The sequence below is a fragment of the Emydura macquarii genome, unplaced genomic scaffold (assembly GCF_026122565.2).
Source record: "Emydura macquarii macquarii isolate MOO-44397 ecotype Brisbane River unplaced genomic scaffold, CSIRO-AGI_Emac_v2 contig_1483, whole genome shotgun sequence".
Classification (NCBI taxonomy): Eukaryota; Metazoa; Chordata; order Testudines; family Chelidae; genus Emydura; species Emydura macquarii.
In genome coordinates this window covers 15284195-15296891 of record NW_027131620.1, presented here as the reverse complement: position 1 = coordinate 15296891, position 12697 = coordinate 15284195, and the positions used below count along the sequence as shown (strand labels likewise).

The 12697-nt window shown below is 43.0% G+C and overlaps 1 protein-coding gene across 1 annotated transcript in view; it reads right to left on the bottom strand.

Moving 5' to 3' along the window:
* The window catches only part of PREX1 (phosphatidylinositol-3,4,5-trisphosphate dependent Rac exchange factor 1), a 203145-nt gene that overhangs the window by 121586 nt on the left and 68862 nt on the right, over nucleotides 1-12697 (bottom strand). The window contains exon 3 of the mRNA XM_067554278.1: nucleotides 880-951. Coding sequence (XP_067410379.1) covers nucleotides 880-951 — 72 coding nt within the window. The remainder of the gene's footprint in view (nucleotides 1-879; nucleotides 952-12697) is intronic.

Here is a 12697-nt window from a genome sequence, read left to right as displayed (position 1 = left end):
GGCTACCCTGCACAGGGACTCCAAATGACTCTTGCCTTCACTCTGCCAATAGTGGCAGCCTCAGTTGCCCACTTGTTTACTTCTCCCTCAAGCCTCTCCATGCTTTCTCCCCGCCCCCACCCCCTGCACAAGAAATCTCCCTGTTAAAATCTGTACCCTTATTCTTTAAAATCCCTCCTTCAAACCCACCATGATGCCTCCTAATCATTCCCATGTGGCACAGGTGGACTAAGCAACGCGCTGTGACTTCTACTTTTCTGCTCAACTCTTTTCATTTTATTGCTACCTCATCTTCCCAACCCACCCCCACATTGTTTGGCTTGGCTTGCATCACCCATCTGTCCTGTCTGATATGTAGATAGTGAGCTGCCTGCAACAAGGCCTGCTGTTACTGTCTGTACCGAATAGCACAACAGGGCCCTAAGCATTGATTAGGGTCTCTCGACATTATGATAATACTAATAAATGAAATGGAAGGACCAACTCTGGGGAAAACAAGGGGTGTACATGTGATGATGAGGATGCTGTTGCTGTCACACAGCTTCCATTGATTTCACTGCTACAGGAGCAAGGCCCAGTTCAGTTTATGAGCTTTAGATTAACGGCTGAAGCTCTAGTACTTCCATTTCTGCTCGCCACAAATTTCACTTGCCTACAGGTCCCAAAATTTATTTTTAACTAACATTCCTACAAGCCAAACGTCATTCGCAAAATGCTCATGAACAACTAATGAAAAACAAGTGTGAATATGGGTGTTTGGTTTCTCAGTCACTGAAATGTTCATGAATAATTTTTCCCAGGATTCTCTGCCTCTATTTATGAATTTTTCACATAAATTAATAAACCTGCCAGTGAAATGAGAAAGCTGGAAGAAAGTACCTTGACATTCTCCTCTGTTATGTATTTCTCGGCTTTGTCCTCAGCATTCTGTCTGATTCTGTGCAGAAACGCCTGAAGGAAGAGAAAAAGGGATTATTTTCAAATGGCTTGATACTGCTTGAGTTCACTACTTGTACTTTCTGGCTTTTCCATAGCATCCAGCCACACAAGTTTGGTGTTATAACACAAAGAACTGATCATTCCCAAGACTTGAATCTAAACCTACATCATGTCATTACTAGGATTGTTAGACTGAGCTAAGCATTTCGGGAACATAAAAAGCATTCCCTTAAAGATGTTTGGTTTTTGCCTTGTGACAAGTGTCTTTCCTCGGAAGCTCCACTGCCTCTTTCTGACTTACATATCTGTTACCACTGGCAGACCAAAGTGAGGAACTGTTTGTTTATTCTCTTGAAGGCTTCCCCTCTCTCCTCTAAGATGCAACTGTTTTGACTTGACTTTGAGAGTCAAAATGCCTGTGTCCCATCAAGATATATGTCAAGGAAAAGGACGCTCATTCTGCAGAAACTGAGGGAATGTCAGAGCTAAGAACTGGGGCTACAGACAATCTCAGAATAGAACTTGGGGAAGGGAAATGGAAACCTGCAAATGGTGCCTGGGTGGCATTTCCATTTCCATTTCATTTTGATTGGACCAGTTTAAAAGTGCAAGCAAAACAATATCAGAACTTTTCACCCCTGCCCAGACTTCCCCACTCAGTACATCTTTGGCTGTAAAAGTCAATTCAATAAAAATCTCAGATCCAGATATAAATGGACAGTGATTCCAACCCCCATCTTTAGAGTTCTGTTCAGGCTACTGCTGATGATGGATCGTTTGCATTTGCACTGAATATATATGACCACATTTGATCCAGCTGTAAATATTTAGCAGAGGACATTAGCGATGCAGTGATGGGGTTAAAAGCCTCCCCTGAAGTAAGGAGAAGTGAATTTTACCCTTTCCCTCCAAGGCATCCTGGCAGACACAAACAAGCACCTGTAGGTGAGGCTGACTGAGGGGGAATCCCATAATCTGCTGGGATCAATTAAAGTGATCCAGACATAAAAGGGGAGAGGGTTTTTCCTGTCCGTTCTTGTTAGAGGTTTCTGTACTCACCTCCCACGCAAAGGGCTGAGCCCTGGGGAGTGTTGCAAGCAGGGAAAGAAGGATCTTTTCTTACCCACCTGAGACAAGGGGGGTAGGTGTCATTCTTTTGTATTTATGGTACAAAGTTGCTTTCTTATTGAATGATAATAAAAAAGCCTTTAAAGTGTAACAGTTTCTGAGCAGCATCTATGTTGGCTGACGCAGATCCAGCTGTTTTGACATCACTTCACGTGGAGCTGGGCAACTGCTCATAACATCATAGGGAGCTGTGCTGCTGAATCAAACCTGCAGTCTGTTACTGCCTCTGCCTCTGGTTTCTTGGCTTGAAGAGTGTGAGCATGATCCATCTATTTGCCCTTCAGCACAACATGGGCACGACTATATTCCTGCTCGGCCCTGGCTCTCTGTCTTTTGTTACCACTGGACCAGATGGGAGAGGAGAATCGGAAGGTGTTCAGACACAACAGGGAGGGGTGCCAGTACAAAATCAACAGCTGAATGGATGGAGAGACAGATTAGGCCCATAGTCTACATATTATTTCCAGAGCATGGATTCTCAACCTGGGTTTACGAACAGATGTCTGGGGTCACAACCACCTTGCTCTTCTCATATGGCTAAATGGGAAGAGGATCCTGGCTAGATCCCAGCTAGCTATGGGGAGTTGGAAGCAGAATCCCAGGATGGAAAAGTTTGAGAATCACTATTTTTAGGGGATAGAATGTTTTTCTGGTGACCCACAAGCCAGTTTATAAGAACCCAGCCAATAACCATAACCAGTAAACTGGCTGAAGTCATCCGCAATATTCATGTGCTTCCAAATGTCCTGGCAGCAATGGGGAAATCCACTGGGATTGTTTCAGATGAACTGCTCAGCATGATGAACACCAGGATCGACAGAAGTGTGGTGGTGGTGGGGAGTATGATGCCCCACAGCTCCAGCACTGGGTGTGATATCTGAGCACTGAGTAATTATCAGGCGGCTGATTTGTATGAGACAGAAAAGCTGTTCCATTAATTCTAAAAAGATAAGCCAGGCAGGCACTCTTCACTTGCTTTAATACAGGGTCCTCTCACTGTTTTGAAATAACAAATCCAATTGGAATAATTAATTAATCTACACAATTAGCAGCTCCACTGGTGACTAATATTTACCAGCATCTAAGTCCCAGAAATATATACTTCTAATAATAGAAAACTGTAATAGAAGGTGCAAATCACATTAGCTGTTACGGTCTAGTCAATAAAAAGCAGAGCCTGTGTTAATTTAAAAAACAGCTTTTCTGTGACGCCTGTCTGAAAAGATCATTTAATGTGTGTGTGAGAGAAAATGCGAGGAGAACAGAGAGAAAGTGAGATGAAAAATAGCGAGACACAGAAGGGGAGAGAGAAAAAAGAAGGAAGGAAAGACATGCCAGGGGGAAGAGAGAGAATCAACTTTGTAGACAGACTGTCTAGTCTGTTCCAGCCTTCTGATCATCTTGATGTGTATAAACAACAATCTCTCCAGTGTCACTGAAACAAGACAGTTGTTAAATGAGATTTTTGTTGTTATTTTTTGTCTTGGAAACCTAGTAGCCAACTTTTCAAAATGTAACGATAAAACACTGGACTTACTGGATGCAAAACTATCTGTTCCCTTAAATCCTTTTCCCGCTGAAGTCAAAATCTTTTACAACAGTCACTCAGCCTAAAAAAACAATCCGAGTGGTGAAAGAACAGCCCTACAGCTAATGTTCCACGTTGTGTTCTAATGACAGTGCTACCTTCTTTACAATCTGCTCCCCAATATGTTTGGGAAAATGAGTCCTTCTCCAGAGACATTTTGTTCAGTGCTTTTGAACCTATGTTTCCCATCCTTTTCAGGTAACTTTACCAGTTTTTACCAGCCTCAGAGCACATCTGTACCAGCATCATCTCCCATTCAGCGGCCGGCATAGGCTCAAGTGTCAGCAATACATTGATGGCACCCAGCTCTACATATCTTCAGCATCCAACATCATCAACAGAACCATCACCCTGGTACCTGCAGATGAAGAATAACTGGCTGAAGTTGAGCCCAGGCATGACAACGATGATGCTGGTGGGAAGAAGGGAGCACTTCGAAGAACCTGCCATGTCCATAACCTCACCCTCCACTAAGGGCATCAGCTCTCTTAGCATTCAAACAGGCTTCTACGGTGTCCTACTGGATACCTAGAGATCTAGGGATGCAAAAAATGACCTCTTCCGTCTCAGATTGGCCAGAAGTCAATATCCCATCCCATCCAACTCTGATTTGGCCACAAGGAGCCGTACATTAGTGACCCCTCCACTTAATTATTGTACTTTCCATAGGAATGAAGGTGCCCATTGACACAGCTCCAGTTGGTTCTGAAGTCCGCAACTGGCTACTCAGCATCCAAGGCTGATTTGGTCCTGATGTCCTCCACAGGTCGTCAGAGGAACTGCCTCCCTCTGCACAGTCACATCCATCTACAACAGCTGTGTTTCTCTGGGATAAGAGAATCATCAACCACAAGGGCGAGACTCATAAACATGGGGAACTGAGCTTTCCCCTTTGCAATCAAAGGCAAAATTCACTTATTTGGCTTGTTTTAGCCTTCCCGAAATTATAAAGAAAACTATGAGATGGTGGGGAAAGGGACAGCAGCTTAAGACAGACCGTATAAAATGTTATAAGCAGGGCTGCACATTTGTCATGGAGGGAAACGTGTCACAGATACTGTGATTTTCCCATTCGTCCATGACTCATGTTTGTGTCTATGATTTTAATAAACTCACCCTGAAGCAACAGCCGCTGAGGTTTCTGTCCAATGGGACTGGGCCCAGCTCTCTGCTCTGGGCATTGCAACTTTGTGTGCAAAGTCACGGTGCTGCTCAGGTTTGGCCCGGCTGCCTCCCCTCCTGTCATCATGGAGGGGAGGCTGGGCCAAATCTGAGTGAGTGGTGTTGTGGCCTGGAGCATGGGATCGCCGCACTGCTCAGGTTTGGCCTGGCTGTCCCTCCATCATCATGACGGAGGGTGGCCAGGCCAAACCTGAGCAGCGCTGTGACCCCAGGTGCCAGGTTGCGACACTTAGCACAGGGACTTGGGCCCAGCCCTACAGGGCAGGAGCTGCAGGAGCAATCGCTGCTGGGTGCATGCAGGGTGGGATCGTTATCCAGCCCTCCCAGACTCAGCCCCCTCTTCATTTGTCATGGCATTTCTTTTTATCCAAAATCATTCTACTGCATTTACCATGGCTGCTGCATGATTTTTTAGTTACAAAATTCTGTGACAAATCTGCAGCTCTAGTTATAATCAAAAATTAAACTGCGAAGGTGCTCAGGTACCATGGTGATGAGCCTGGGATGGGTGGGGACAGACAGTAGATAGATAGTGTTCCTCTTCTATCTGTCCATATACCTTCATCTCGTGCAGTCCTTAGGCTGGCTAATAGAGCAGCTCAAGCTCAGTGGTGGATTCCTACATGCACAACAGAAAAAGCAGGAGGAGATGGTGGCACACCAGCACAGGGAGAGAGAGAGAGAGCCTAGCTCAGAGTACTAGGATACACAAAGTCTAGTCACTCGAGTCAATGACACAAGCCAGATCAGTTGGGTAGATTTTCCTTCCCCTCCTACCTTTCTTGAAACTCAAGGTTTCTTATTCACTGTGTGTGCACTAATCTCTCGGAAAACAGCCCATTGAAGAAAAACAGCCCATGGAGGATTTGTTTTTGTTTAAAACTCTGCTGCTGCATCAACATAATATTTATTTGTGCACCATGAGTCTGTGACTTGTTGCCCTAAAGGTTTGCTGGCTTTCCAAACATAGAAGGCCATGTCGGATTCACCACACGTCACGCATGTTTACTCAAGGTGCAAAATGCCTTACAGGATTCATGCAAACCTATATGAAGCAGAAGACACTATGAAGTAAAATGTCTGCTTTCTGCATCATGTCACAGGACAATCTGCATCATGCATATTTATAAAGATAGGAAAAATAAAGTAATCTCCATCCTTACAGAGACTCAAAGGGAAACGCACACATAGTCTTGGAATATGGAAACAATAGTTATATGCATATTTTCTTTTCACCAGGCCAGATTATTTTTTAATGCCTCCCTTCACATGCAAGTTTTATGCCATTCAGCCTACTACATTGATAGTCCAAGTCAGTGACTGCAAGTCGATTAGATTGAGTTGTGTAACTCGAAATCTCCATTGCATGTGGCATTCAGTTTAAGGCAAGAATTTGCAGATCGGAATCCTTCACAGATTGATAATCACATTGGATTTCCTCTGAAATGGATGCTGAGGGGCTCTTGTTGGGTCTTCAATACTTAGGCTTTGGCTTCCCTGGGAAACAAGGTGTGTTAGCAAACATGTTAACAACACATGGTAAAATTCTAGTATGGACAAGGCTGTTGTAGTTGTACCATGTATTATTAGGTCAAGTTAAATGTACCTTAGTGTTTAGTTACAATGTGTTTGCTAACATGTGGTAAAAGGGAGCTGTGTAATTCCTAATAATGCTAAATGGGAAACATGACCTCCTTGGGGAGGCCTCTGGTACCTTGCAGCAAATGGCATCTCAAATATAGTGTTCAGCACTACACAACCCTGTTCTACTCATATGTGGAATGATGATGGCAGGTAACATCTCATTACACCTTCAAGGAGCTAGACCTAGAGAGCCAAGCCCAGGTCCTGAACTGTCCAGTCCACCTTTCTGACCCTCCTCCAAAGATCTTGACCACCTTCTCATGCCTGTGTCCCTCTGCTCACCATTCTGATCACTGTAGCAAGGTTCAGCTAACACCACTTTCCCTACCTGACATCCTCAGGATATGTCTATACTACAAGTGCTACGGTGGCACAGCTGCAGTGCTACAGCTATGCCACTGTCGTGCTGTAGTGTAGACACTTGCTACAGGGATGGAAGTGGTTTTTCTGTCACTTTAATGAATCCACCTCTCTGAGCTAGGTCAACGGAAGAATTCTTCTATCAGTTTAGCTGGGGAGTTACGTTGACCTAACTATGTTGCACAGGGCATGACATTTTTCATAGTCCTGAGCAATGTAGCTAGGTCAATCTAATATACTGGCCTCAGGCAAGTCACCAGGATTCTACCCAGAAAATCATGAAGAGGATGATGTGGGAGGAGCTTATTAAAAGGCAATGCAATAATTAACTACCTTATTGTTATGCAGAACTTTGCCAGAAATGTGAGGGCAGCCAAGTCTCAGCAGGGGTGGTATGGAATTTTTTTCGACTATGGCTGCAGAGGAAACTAGGACGATTCCTACTGCTAATCAACATACCAACAAGGACACTCCGGGCCTGGTCTCCACTTAAAAATTAGATTGACTTAGATAGAGTGCTCAGGGCTGTGAAAAATGTGATGTCCTGAGCACCCTGGTTAGGGTCAACCTAACCCCTGGGGTAGATGCAGCTAGGTCAATGGAAGAATTCCTCCATCAACCTTGTTAACTCCCTCTTGGAGAGATGGATTCCCTATCTTGATGCATAGGTGCTGGAACTAGGGATGCTGGGGTGTTGCCACACTTGCTGGCTTGAAGCGGTTTCCATCATAACAGGGTTTACAGTTTGGTTAGATGGCTCTGAGCACCTCCACTATACAAACTGTTCCAGCACCCAGGCTGGATGGAAAAACCCCTTCCATCCCTCTAGTAAAAATTTCTACACTGCAATGCCAAGGCAGCTAGCTGCAGCACTTGTAATGTAGACATAGACTACGTTTATGCTATTTCAGCCAAGTAGCAAAGCCCTCTTCCACCACAAGCCACTAAGAAACCTTGTTAAAACTACACTCCAACAGCTTTTCACTCCCACACCTCAACAATACTAACCTCCAGACAGATGATGATTGCAACCACATTCAAAACTAAATAACATTTAAGAAACTAGCCCTATCCCTAAAAAGAACAGCATAGAATTTGGATTAGCAGAGTGACTGGATTAGCAATTGATGAGCTCTTGTAATTCAAACTGCTGCATCCCCACTGCATTAGCAGATGAAGTGTCAGCTGCACTCAAACTTCAACCCCTCCGACCTGATGGGCCATCGAGCGCCATGTAAAGGACCACTTAACTCAAGCTAGGACTGGTCTACACTACAAAGTCCTGCCGGCATAGCTATGTTGGCTAGGGAAGTGAAAAATGCCCACTCCCATCACAGACATAGTTATGTCGGCAGAGCCCTCAGGGTAGATGCAACTACACAGCTAAGCCGACATAAGCTCTGTAGTGTGGACATGACCCTAGAGTTTTGTGTGTATGGATGGGGGTCAGGTTAGAGGCCAGACTCGAGCTAGAGCTCTTGCTAATAATGCAGTGGAACCAAATTTGATATTACCACAGTGAAATATACAAAGCCAGGACAGGCTCTCACCTAACCTAAAATCAGTGATTGCAAACTAGAAATTAGAAACAAGGAGTGGACAACATGGTAGAAAACAAAGTGGGAATGACTCTGTAATCAAAACAACAGAGTAGAGATTGCAGCAAGAACATGCTCAGCTTCCCTACCCAAAAATACAAGCACACTTCCTCAAATGCTCAGGAATAGAAAGAGATTTCCAATGAATAGCAAGGCAGAGAAGCTGTGCATAACACAGAGAGAAATGAAAAAGAGAACTGAAACAGTCAAACAGCCTGAGACGGCTCACCCCCAAATCAGCAATAGACAGTATCTCAAAGTGAAGCCTGTTCCCTAGACAGGTAGCTGATGATCCGTATTGGCTTTGATAGATATTTGACAGACTATTTTTTAACTTTGGCAATATTCAGGTTTGAATTAAGGCAATCCAGCCCCCTAGCCAACACTTTAAGCCCCCTCATGGCCCCACTCCTGCTTGGGGGGGGGAGGGGGGAGGGGGCGCGCGCGGGTAGGGGTGTGGACAAGTTTCAGAGTTAAGATGAATGGGCTAGTTCACACTGCTAGGAGCTATTGTGTCAGGCCCTCTGCAAACTCAGATATGCATCAGTTTTCAAGCTTTTCTTTCCCTCTATGAGGGAACAGAAACATGGTTTTTTAAATGAAAACTTAGATTCTGATCTCATCATGTGACTCCAGAAGGTGGAGCCCTCATCATAGGTTTACCATTTCTATATCTTAATCTGGCCCCAGCAGTGCTAGGAATAGCTCCTCATTCCATATTTCACTGTGGTAATATCATTCCATGAACCTGAATTTGAATGTACACCTCCTTTCTCTTCTCATTGCTTAGGTGAACATTGCCATTGCCCTTGGGTGTCTGATAAGATGCTCTTGGGATCAACTGGGACACCAGTTTGACACTGGTATAACTCAGTTGTCTTCAGTGGAGTTGCTCAGACCCTCTTTGGGAACATGGATATATTAAAATATTTGGATGGTTTCAAATGAACATTTGGTGAAATCTGGGATTTGAATGCATCCTAGTTTCAAGTAGCTTGATTGCTAGCACTGAGCCTCATGAGAGTGCTCATGTTCTTCTAATCTGGACTAGATGCACAATTTATAACATAACACTCGGCAGAAATTACAGGAAATATGAACAGCCTTCATCCTCCAGGTGACAAACGCTGTGTGAGCCAGAGACCTGCACTGAAGTCTCAATCCCAACATAGTGAATGATCTCAGGATACTTTAAACAATGACAGATAAGAGGCTATTTACAAACAATTCAATAGGACATGAGACATCTTTTCATATTAACACATTTCAACTAAATATACGGGTCTAAGGAAAACCAGTTCTTTGGGTATTTCTTTCTAAGCAAATTGAAAACCACCTAAATGAAGAATTTATATGAAATCCTGCTATAGATCTCAGTCATATTCAATTAGGAATCAAGTAATTTCAATCAGAGTTGGGATTCTTCTTCTCTTCATCCCTTCTCTTCTAAACTGTTTCATAGTGTTGTGTGCTGTGAAAAAGATGCTGTGTTCCACCCCAGAGGAAGTGTATTTTAATATTGAATGAAATGGTTCCTCTATTATATAGACAGTATGGTTTGTAAAACTATTTGGGCTACTTCAGGATGAAAGCCAGTATATCTATGTAAGATATTGGGCTTGATTCAAATTTCATATATACAGGTTTTACACAGGTACAACTTCATTTACACCAGTGTAAATCAGGAGCGATTCCACTGACATCAATGGACTTGCACCAACGTAAAACTAGCGTGAGATCAAAACTATTTATTATTATAATTTACTATTATGCCTCTCCTATTGCAGATTATACTGCGATGATTTATTGTGTTAATTGCAGAATTATTGACTTCTGATATTTAGGCTCCTATCAAGAGACATTTTAAATGAGCAATTTCTGGTAAAGGAAGAAAAGAACCTAAGTGCTATCAGATGAGCATATTGTCAAGAAATATTTATGTGCAGTATTTGCCATATGAAAAACATTTTCCTTTATCTCTTTTTGAAACAACGAAGAGTCACAGATTAGAGGAAGAGTGAAGCTTTAAGAAGGGATTCAGATCTAATTAATTCATCTGCAAACAGCTGAACCGGGACTTGCCTCACAGGCAGAGAGGTGTTTAGTGGCAGGAAATAGCATCACAATGTTCTTTATTGCCCTAATTTTGTGCTTCCTGTGTATTAGTTGGCTTCAAAGTTGCAAATATCACTGCCACATATTTATATTTTGATCTAACTTCTGAAGAGGAACTGAAATGCTAACTACCCTGAAATGATAAAAAAGAAGAAGTATAAAAATGAAAACTGTACAATACACTGGAGAGTCAAAAAAGCCCCTACAATAGCCCAGTCAGTGCCTGGATCTCTGAGCCGAGGTCCCACATCATTGCCTTTTTCTCAGAATATCAAATCAGCTTTTCTATACTAAGTTGTCAAATGGGCACTCTTTCTTCAAATATAAAAGCACCTGTATAATACTGGGCTATGTTAGACTTGATGAGGTGGATTAATAATAATAATCACTTGTGCTTTGTGCTGTACTTTTCATCATCTTTTGCAGGCATGTATGAAGATCCCTATGGTATCTGCAGAACTCTACCCTGAAGGATATTGTCTCTTTTTTGCTAACGTACATTATCTCTCTCCTCTAAGAGGTTTTTAAATTTTTCATTCCAATGTCCTCATTCTTTAAGATTATGGACCTATTGCACATTTTAAGAACATGGATGTTAGAACAACATAAGGAACTAATCACTGCTCCTATGAAAGGCTGTGTGAACATTTTTAAAAGGTAGCCCCTCCCGTGCAAGTGGATAGGCCAGAAACACAGCTTCAGTCACAAAATCCAGAGGCAACAGCTGCCTCTTGGAACAAACACAGGGAGGAAGCATAGTGGTTACTGATGGGATTCCTGTCAAACCAGGCCTACAGATACCACATTCAAGAGATTATTTTTTTACCTCCTCAGATAGGTAAATAATAACTATGTCTATATGTGTTACAAAACACACACCGGAACTGGCAATCTGATAAATATGAATTAAACCCAGACACTGGCAACAAAAATCCTTTTGCTTCCACCTTTTAACACACATAAGGACTGAGCGCACTATGAAAAAGAACCCAAAAACCCAGCTGTTTAAAATCCAGAAGTGTATGAATAAACTGATGGATTATTCCTATATATTTTGGAAGTGAGAAGTGGTTGCTGCTTACACAAACCAAATCCTTGATAGTGTGACACTTATCCTTTTCCTTAACTAATCTACATCAAAAGGACCACCCGTATATTACAATGCATGACTGACGTATCTAATGGCCATCCTGTAAGTGGGTATCATACTGCATAACATAGGAAGTAATAAAAAGAATTGCAAAATGCAGACATTGCATAGGGCTGGGATTTTCAGTGGCGCCCAAGGGAGTTAGACACTCAAATCCCATTTTACTCTCTTAGGCTCCATTGTAAATCTCAACCCACGTGTCTGAATTGTGTCAACAAGTCACTTTGTACTCCATGCTGGCTTGCTTGGAAGGTACCAATCCCACAGTTTGTGCACATACAAAATTACAGGGCAACTAATGACATGGAAAAGAATCAGCTCATTCCATGAGCTGTGTCTTTTAGCAAGTACATATGACGGCACTGTGGCTCTACAAGCTGCAACTAGGAGTGTGATGCCTGCAAAATGAATATGCATATGAATGGACATTCTCAGCAGAGCCATGCTCTGGATCCAGGACATGTGAATTTTGTGACCTCACCTAGCATAGCTTCCTGGAGGAAATCATTTACAGAACAGGCTTGGAAAGGGCCCAGTTTGTGTCTACATTTCCATTATACTAATGTTTACATCTGAAATCTGCAAAAAGTGAACAAAAGCCATTCATGCCTTGATAGCAAAGAAAGGTGAGACCAACTGGGAATGAAAGCAACATGCAGCCTGTCTGACACTGCAGAAAGAGCGAGATATGTCTTTTTTATGGAGAGTTTGTTTTCATTTCAATTACAAAGACTATTTCTTGACGTGACAGATGGTTGTTGCTGCAAAACCAACCTACTGCCACTTCTGTTCCCATGCTTTGACCTCTACTGAAATCCTCCCTTAGCCCTCATCACCTCTTGCTTTAGAACTGCAGCTTCCACCTGGCTTCTCCAAGTCCCAGCTCCACACGCTCCTGTGTCAGTAGAATGCTACTGCCCACATGCTTCAATGTACAAAGAAGCAAGGCCAGTGCAATCACATCCTCAGGCAGCAATAAGGGTTTCCCATTCA